The sequence below is a fragment of the Cebus imitator genome, unplaced genomic scaffold (assembly GCF_001604975.1).
Source record: "Cebus imitator isolate Cc_AM_T3 unplaced genomic scaffold, Cebus_imitator-1.0 Scaffold311, whole genome shotgun sequence".
In the NCBI taxonomy this organism is placed as follows: domain Eukaryota; kingdom Metazoa; phylum Chordata; class Mammalia; order Primates; family Cebidae; genus Cebus; species Cebus imitator.
The window spans coordinates 3919193-3927113 of record NW_016107626.1 but is presented as its reverse complement, the minus strand read 5'-3'; the positions used below and the strand labels follow the sequence as shown (position 1 = coordinate 3927113).

Sequence of the window (7921 nt, the reverse complement as noted above, 5' to 3'; positions counted from 1 at the left end):
AGTTTTGTATTTTTAGTAGACACAGGGTTTTACCATGTTGGCCAGGCTGGTCTTGAACTCCTGACCTCCAGTAATCCACCAGCCTTGGCTCCCAAAGTGCTGGGATTACAGGCGTGAGCCGCTGCATCTGGCCATTCCTCACATTTTTAATCAACCCCTCCCTGCCAAATACTTTTCTGATGGTATTTGAGAAAAACATCAGATTTTTAAAAATGTTCCAGTTCCCACAGGATTACTAAGGAGTTAACTGTGCTAGGCCCCAAAACACGAGGGGCCCACCTTCCCGGAGTTACCACGGAGGACGCACGGCACGCCCCACACCCGGCACCCACAGCAGGTTGGCCCCATGGATTTTTATAGCAGGGTCACCGTGTTGTGGGGTCAGCCACTCACCTCTGGGCCCGGGGTCTCCCAGCTCCCCAGTGGGACCACGGTATCCGGGGGGTCCTCGAGCGCCAGGGTGACCAATGGAGCCCGGAGGCCCTGGGGGCCCAGGGGGGCCAGCTGGACCGGGCCGGCCAATGGATCCCGGTGCCAAAGGCTTCCTTAGGTGAGCGGCTAACTGTGCAATTTGTTCTTTGGGAAAACAAGGGTACAGGCGTTTGAGAGAGGGTCATGAAAAGTACCGTTAGGGAAAGAACAGAAGACCCACAGGGCTGCCCTCCAGAAGGAAGATTTCCTTCTCATTGATGGAAAATGGTTTCACTGCTTTGGGGTGATAAGTGCCAGAGCTAGAAAGGACCCCCCCCAGCCATTTAGACCCTGAGAAGCCTGAGTGAGAAGGCGAAGCAGGTGGGGGTGTTTGGGGACCTGCCCTGCCAGCCACAGTGGCACACTCAGCTGGTCCTTGTACCCCATGCAGTCAGCAGACTTCAGGACACCTGTTGCATGTCAGGCATCTGGTTGAATCCAGGGCCGGTGAGTGGGCCACCCTCTAGTGCAGAGGACGGACAGACACCAAGGCAGAGCAGACCCCCGAGTGCCAATAGGCGGGGATGGGCGGCGCCGGCTGACTTACCACTGATCATCCCCCCACACAGCTCCCTGATGCGCTGCTCGCTGGCCTCCTTCCCCTGGAAGTCACCCCACACATTCGTCAGCATGGGGACGGCAGCTTCTGCCAAACATTCCCACCATCACCCCACAAAGTCACTTTGTTTAGAAAAAAACACTATCTCAATCCTGTGAGAGCCAGAAAAGCAACGTACCGGAACGCCCGGCTTTCCTGTGATGCCAGGAACACCCTGGATGCCCTGGAGGCCCAGAGGACCAGGGGGGCCAGGGACACCCTCAACACCGCTGGTACCATTGGGACCCTGGATGCCTTTGGGGCCCAGTTCCCCTCGACTGCCAGACTGCAGAGAAACAGGAGGAAGGTGCGTCAGGGCAAGCCCAGGAGCCCAGAGCCGCCCCTGCGTGCTTTCCTGGCCAGCACAGAGCCATCTTGCCCAGCCTTGACCAGAGCAAGCATTTTTACCATCTCAGATCTGGGCAGTGCCCTGCAGGGCTGCCCGTTGCCCATCGGTGGGCAGGAAGTCAGCAGGCACCCTCGGATTGCATCATCGGAGCAGCCGCCCAGCACTCACCTCTCCTTTGGGTCCAACCAGGCCGCTAGGACCCTGTGAAGAGGAAAGTGTGTTTTAACTAAGTGTGTATTGTTGGGTGGGTGGGAGGTAGACAGCTGAAGATAAAATGACGCATCATCCACACACCTGTCAGACAACATCAAAGTATAGACGGTGGCCCCTTCTGTTCCCCTGCCTACATTTTTACACTGCTGTGATTGTACTGATTCTTTTTAAAAACTTACTTTCAGCTAGGCGCAGTGGCTCACGCCTGTAATCCCAGCACTTTGGGAGGCTGAGGCGGGCGGATCGTGAAGTCAGGAGTTCAAGACCAGCCTGACCAATATGGTGAAACCCTGTCTCTACTAAAAATACAAAAATTAGCCAGGCGTGTTGGCAGGCACCTGTAATTCCAGTTACTTGGGTGGGATGGGGGGGGCGCTGAGGCAGGAAAATCGCTTGAACCCGGGAGGCGGAGGTTGCAGCGAACCGAGATCACGCCCCTGCACTCGAGCCTGGGTGACAGAGTGAGGCCCCGTCTAAATTAAAATTAACACCACAACTTACTTTGGGGAAGAGTGACCCTGGGAGCTGCCCAGTGCTGTGTCTTACACACACGGACTTGGTTTCTCTTCCTCTTACTAGCATGCCTAATGCTGACCTCAGCCTCTCGGTCCTAAAACCCTGGGCCCTCCAGCTGGGTCCTCAGGAATGACAAGCCCCAGGTGTGTCAACACACAGTCTGCTGGGTTCGAATGTCTCCTCCAAACACATGGGGCAGTTGAACTGCAGTTGAACGCTATTGAGAGGTGGAGCCTTAAGAGGTGCTGAGGTCTTGAGAGCTCTGCCCTCCCGAGCAGCTTCACCCGCGGGCGCCTGGGTCCCAGCGACTCGGGAGGCTGGGGCAGGAGAATCACTTGTACCCGGGAGGCGGAGGTTGCAGTCAGCCGAGATTGTGCCACTCTGCACTCCAGCCTGGGCAACAAAGCAAGACTGTCTCAAAAAAAAAATGTTCACTAAATGAAACACAACTGAGGTCATTCACAAACAACTGAGGTCATTTCTCCAGAGGCATAAATGTTGACACTGAGCTGTGGGGGGTCTGCCAGAGCCTGGGTCCCTGGGGCTGCAGTGTTTCTGTTTCACCCAGACACAAAGGAAAGACTTCATCATAGATTAAAACCCTGGCCTGGGGAAAGCCAGAAGGGTCTTCCTTCTCTGGAACTGGAGACTGCTCCATCTGTTACGTCTGGAAGGAGAAACGTATCTATGAAGACACTCAAACAGGAATTTCATTTTATGCTTCACCTGAGTTTTAGGCCCGTGGAAATGGAGTTTTCTTTAGTTAAAAACAGCTGTGTGCCAGGTGCAGTGGTTCATGCCTGTAATCCCAGCACTTTGGGAGGCCAAGGTGGGCGGATCACCTGAAGTCAGGAGTTTGAGACCAGCCTGGCCAACATGGTGAAACTCTGTCTCTACTAGAAATAGAAAAATTAGCTGGGTGTGGTGGCAGGTGCTTGAAATCCCAGCTACTCTGGAGGCTGAGGCAGGAGAATCGCTTGAATCTAGGAGGCGGAGGTTGTGGTGAGCCAAGATCGTGCCACTGCACTCCAGCCTGGGCGACAGATCAAGACTCCGTCTCAAAAAAAATAAAATAAAAATAAACCAAAAACCCAGCTGTGACTACTTCATGCAAAGAACCCACAGATGGGGTGCCCTCTGCAGGTGGTGCCCTCTGCAGGGGGTGCCCTCTGCAGGGGCGGAGCACTTCTGGGCACCAGGTCAGGCCAGACTCCAGAGCCGCCTCCAGCCTCTGCCAAACCCTGCTGTATCCAAGCCGCCCAGCAGAGCTGATCTTCCACTGGGAGCTGCAGATTTTGACCTTGTCCTCAGAACGGCTTCCCAGCTGCTGGTGACAGTAAGGTCACCTCATCACACTCACCTGTTCTCCTTTATCCCCAGGAAGACCGTCGGAACCTGCAATGCCCTGAAAACAATACACCCCCAAGTTAAAAGAGCAGTTCATGCCTTCAGCTCCTGGCTCTCAAGCCTTGTGGGTGTAACGTCTGTCCTGAGGCTGAGGCCAAGAGCCTTTTATCAGGCCCCACGTCTTTTATCCAGCCACGAAGGCAGCCCAGCCAGGACCCTGCCTTGGGAGACCTGTAGGCGGGGGTGAGGCCACCAAGCGGAAGACATTTGTTTGCATAACGAGGCTTTTCTGCCAAGCAGAAACTGGGGTAGGGGTTGATTGCTGCAGGCCCTCCAGTCGTGGGGAAAGGCCTCATGCCCAGAAGTCAGGGCAGGCACTGCAGGAGGGCAGGGCAGCCATGACCACGGCCCCACCCACCCTGATGCTTCTCTGGAGAGAAAAGTGCTTTGAGGAACAGAAATGCATTTCGAATCCGCCTGCGAAGCCCCTGCCCTCTGTCAGCTCTCCAGGATGGCAGGAAACACCTCCTCCCCCTGAGGGTTCCCACTGGTGCCGCCTGGACCAGAAGCAGCTTCTGTTGCACCCAGAGCCATGCAGGGACAACGTGGCTGGCCAGCTGTTTGCACCCAGGAAGGCAGCAGGGGACGCTGGGGCATGCCTGCGGGTTGGGTGCCCAGAGTTGCTGTCGCTGTGCTAAGCAGGAATGACAGGAGCCAGAAAGGGTGACCGATGGACACAGCAGGAGGAGAAAGGAGGGTCAGCGTCTGGAACACACAGCCAGGGCTGGAGCCGGGACGGGCGGAGCCGGGAGAAGCTGTGCAGCTTTGCGGTCATTCCTTCTGACCCGGCCTGTGCCCAGCTCACCTGGTCTCCCTTAGGTCCTGCAGCACCTCCAGGACCCTGGGGGTGGAGAGAAGGCGCTGGATTAGAGGAATTACAGGAATCCCTAAAGTGAGCCTGTCCTGGGCCCAGGAATGGTAAACACCACCTCCGTCCTCATCATCCTGCACAAAGGGCTTCTGTGAAACCCGGGGTCCCAACACAGGCCCAGGGGCCCCACTCCTGTTCACAGCCCTATGGCTCTGAGTCCCCTCCTGTGGGTATTTCTGCACAGTCCCAGGATAATTCCATCACAGTGGAGTCAAAGATGCAAAAGCTAATCTAACCACCTTCGCACGGGATTGTGAAACTGAAGACGTGCCTGGGCGCTGCTATGAATCCCGTAAAAAACGTCTGTTTGCTCTCAGGTCTGCATAAGTGAGAACTTGCCCAAGGAGCAGAAGAGTGTGAGGCTTTCTGGTGAGTTTAGAGCAAAAGGGAAATGCAGCCAGCAGGCCCCGCCTACACTTGGGACAGGCACAGTGCCCGCAGGGTGGGTGCCAGCCCCGAGATCTCTCGGAGGCCCTGAGGTTGCTGGCATGGACCCCACCCCTGGAATGTCCTGCCTGGCGCTAACAAACAGCCTGCTCTCCCCCACGGAGCCGTGGTGTCTGCGGCCCCGCCACTGCCCTGGAATGAAGGGCACCTGCAGCCATGTCACGTGTCTGAAAAGGGTTTCTGTCTGCCCAGCAGGGGCAGCCACGGCAGGCACACGAGGTCCCCAGGGATCTGGTGGAGCATGGCTGGGACCAGACCAGACCCACAGGCTCCTCCCCTTGAGCAGGGGCCCTGGGCAGGCCATGCCCCCTTCTGCACTGACCCGCAAGGAGCCACCGCTGCAGCTGCTGCAAGACCAGCAGGAAAAAGCCTTGATGAGACAGAAGCTGCGACTGTTACAGTCACTTGGGACACTGGTGTTCAAACCGATTTTGTAGCAGCGTGACCCTCTGGCAGTGGCGCCTCCGCAGACACTGCTACGCAGGAGCAGGCGTGGTTCTTGGAGCCTCAGCCTCCCCCCATCCTGAGGAATGAGCGCCGACCACGTGCAGGCCCCCGCCAGGCCTCTATGCAGGGCAGGAGGCAGAGCCCCACAGCCGCTGCCCACAGGAACACCACATGGAAGGTCAGAGGGGCCAAAGGCGCCACATTCAGGGCCCTGATACCACTGCCTCCGCCGTGCAGGGGGACACCGCCCATGGCCAGATGTCCCACAGGGAGCTGTGAGCGTCCCTCCCTGTCTGCATCCCAAGGGACCATGGTAGGGGGTGGGGGTGGGGCACAGGGGTGATTGCTGCTGAGGGCCACTTACCCGGTCGCCCATGTCACCCCGGAGGCCCTGGGGGCCTGGAAGGCCAGGGTCTCCCATGCTGCCCTTCCGGCCCTGCAGAAGGAGGTCCCGGCTTGTCAGTGCCCGTACCCAATGCAACTGGCCCATCTGGGTCACCCCCATGCCAGGCCCTCTCCCCAACGTCACGTACCTGGAAGCCTCGGACACCAGGGGCTCCGGGAGGGCCTTGTGGGCCAAGGGCCCCCTGAAAGACAAAGGTGAGGTGAGTAGATGTCTCAGGGTTGGAGGAATCCCAGGGAGCCTGGTTCAGCCTCCCCTCCCGGGTGGATGCAGGAGCCAGTTCTAAGCCACCTGGCTGGGTTGCTGGGGGACAAAGGCAGGGCTACCTCCCAGGGACAGTTTAGGGGATCTCAGAGCTCAGGCATGCCCTGGACCCAACTTGTCAGGCCAGACTCAGAGCCAGGCACCCATGCCCATGGTCCCCTCAGGACCTGCGGCTGGCGCTGTCATTATCTCAGTGTCCGGAGGCACAAGGCTGGGCTTAGCACAGAGGGCCCAAAAACAGGGCAGCTCTGGCCCGGCCCTGACTGTCTCCCAGCAGGCAAGGGACAGGAAGGCGAGGCCCCACCCCTCCCAGCTTCCTCGGCTTTTGTGGGCCAGGCCCATCGAGGCAACCAAATGCCACCCCAGCGTGCTCAGAAACTGGGGCCACCTGCTGATGGTTCCGTGCCAACCCCCCACCCAGGGCCACGTCCCTATACTCACCGCTGAGCCCCTGTGGCCAGCCTCGCCGCGTTCCCCGGGCATGCCAGCATCTCCCTACAGGGAGGGGAAGGAGGGTGTGAGGGCAGGGTCCTCGCATATGCGGGATGGTGTGAGGTCAGGGGCGCTGCAGATACTCACAGGGACACCAGGCTCTCCGGAGGGGCCAGCCTCACCCAGCTCCCCAGCTCTGCCCTGCAGAGGAAGGAGAGCTGTGAGAGCCTGCCCACACCTCTGGCATCAGGGCCCCCACCTCCCCTCCCAGGGAGAAGGCGGCTGCATCACGTACCCGTTCTCCCTTCTCGCCTTTGGAGCCTGTTCGTCCGGGGAGGCCCTGCCAGGAGAGTGCGTGGGGTCAGGGCTGCCTGTCACAGCAGCGTGCACACGGGCAGGTGCTCGTGGCCAGACAGTGAGCGCACCCAAAGGGCAGGCCGACTGCTCCCAGCCCCGTCGACCTTAGGTGCGGCTTTCACAGCCTCCGCGGCCTCGGACGCAGGAGCCCCTGCTCGGGGCCCACGGGGGTGATGACCCCACGGCACTCGAAGACGGCCATGAACACATTCGCACATGTGCAAACACACGGGCAACCATCCGCAGCGCCCAACGGGCACCAGGGGTTGTGCCAGGCCCTGACGGACACAGGCTCCAACGGACACAGGCCCCAGAACCTCTCACAGGAAGCTGGCCCTACAGTGACCCCCCACCCAGCCCCACAGGGGCCACTGGGCAGACAGAAGTTGTGGCGCCCCAGGCCGGCCCACCCGCTGGGCACTCACTGGCAACCCGTTGGGGCCCTTCTCTCCCGGAGCACCGCTGCGACCAGCCTCTCCCTGCAAGGACAGAGATTGGGGCAGAGAAGGGGAGGCTGAGACCTCGGGAGGCTGAACTCCCTTCTAACCCCTTCCCTCCCTCCCATCACACACTGAGCCCCATGCCAACCTTCTGGCCATCAAGTCCTGGCACGCCATTCCGGCCGTCCTTGCCTGGCATGCCCTGGGGACAAGGGACAAGTAAGGCCCATTGGGCAGTGGGCCACCCCTCCCTCTACAGTCCTGTCCTGGGGGCAGCCTCCTCCTCCATCAGCCTAAAACTGTGGCTGCCCCCAGGCCCTGGCAGTTGGCTGGTTTCATGACCGAGGTGGCCATACCGGTGAGGGGTACAGCAAAGGCTGAGGCCTCATCTACCAGGCGCGCCATGGCACCCTAAGGGAGCCTTGGTTCTGGCCCATTTTGCAGGTGGGAAAACTGAGGTTTGGGAGCTGGGACTCAGGCCAGGCCTGCCTTGTCCACTCTGGACTGGCTTTGGAATCAGAACACAGCCAAGTGCTGGGTGTCCCAAGAGAGGGCACAGCTCCAGGGGCAGAGGCAACACGAGGGGCTGGAGGAGGGTGGGCACAGAGCAGGAAGGAAGGTGCCTACACAGGTACCCAGGACCCCAGGAGTGCCCCCCTCTCCCCAGCCTGCACAGGTGCCCGGGACCCCGGGAGTGCCCCCCTCT

The 7921-nt window shown here is 59.6% G+C and overlaps 1 protein-coding gene across 2 annotated transcripts in view; it reads right to left on the bottom strand.

The window, feature by feature from the left end:
• Nucleotides 1-140: 140 nt before the first annotated feature.
• Nucleotides 141-7921, bottom strand: part of COL9A3 (collagen type IX alpha 3 chain) — a 20007-nt gene continuing 12226 nt past the window's right edge. For both annotated transcript variants that reach the window (XM_017503497.2, XM_037729577.1), the window contains 13 exons: nucleotides 7364-7417; nucleotides 7201-7254; nucleotides 6714-6758; nucleotides 6566-6619; nucleotides 6428-6481; nucleotides 5853-5906; nucleotides 5684-5755; nucleotides 4360-4395; nucleotides 3508-3552; nucleotides 1587-1619; nucleotides 1209-1355; nucleotides 1019-1073; nucleotides 141-576 (listed from right to left, as the gene is read on the bottom strand). In XM_017503497.2, the coding sequence (XP_017358986.1) occupies nucleotides 290-576; nucleotides 1019-1073; nucleotides 1209-1355; nucleotides 1587-1619; nucleotides 3508-3552; nucleotides 4360-4395; nucleotides 5684-5755; nucleotides 5853-5906; nucleotides 6428-6481; nucleotides 6566-6619; nucleotides 6714-6758; nucleotides 7201-7254; nucleotides 7364-7417 (990 nt within the window). In that variant the 3' untranslated portion in view covers nucleotides 141-289. The remainder of the gene's footprint in view (nucleotides 577-1018; nucleotides 1074-1208; nucleotides 1356-1586; nucleotides 1620-3507; nucleotides 3553-4359; nucleotides 4396-5683; nucleotides 5756-5852; nucleotides 5907-6427; nucleotides 6482-6565; nucleotides 6620-6713; nucleotides 6759-7200; nucleotides 7255-7363; nucleotides 7418-7921) is intronic.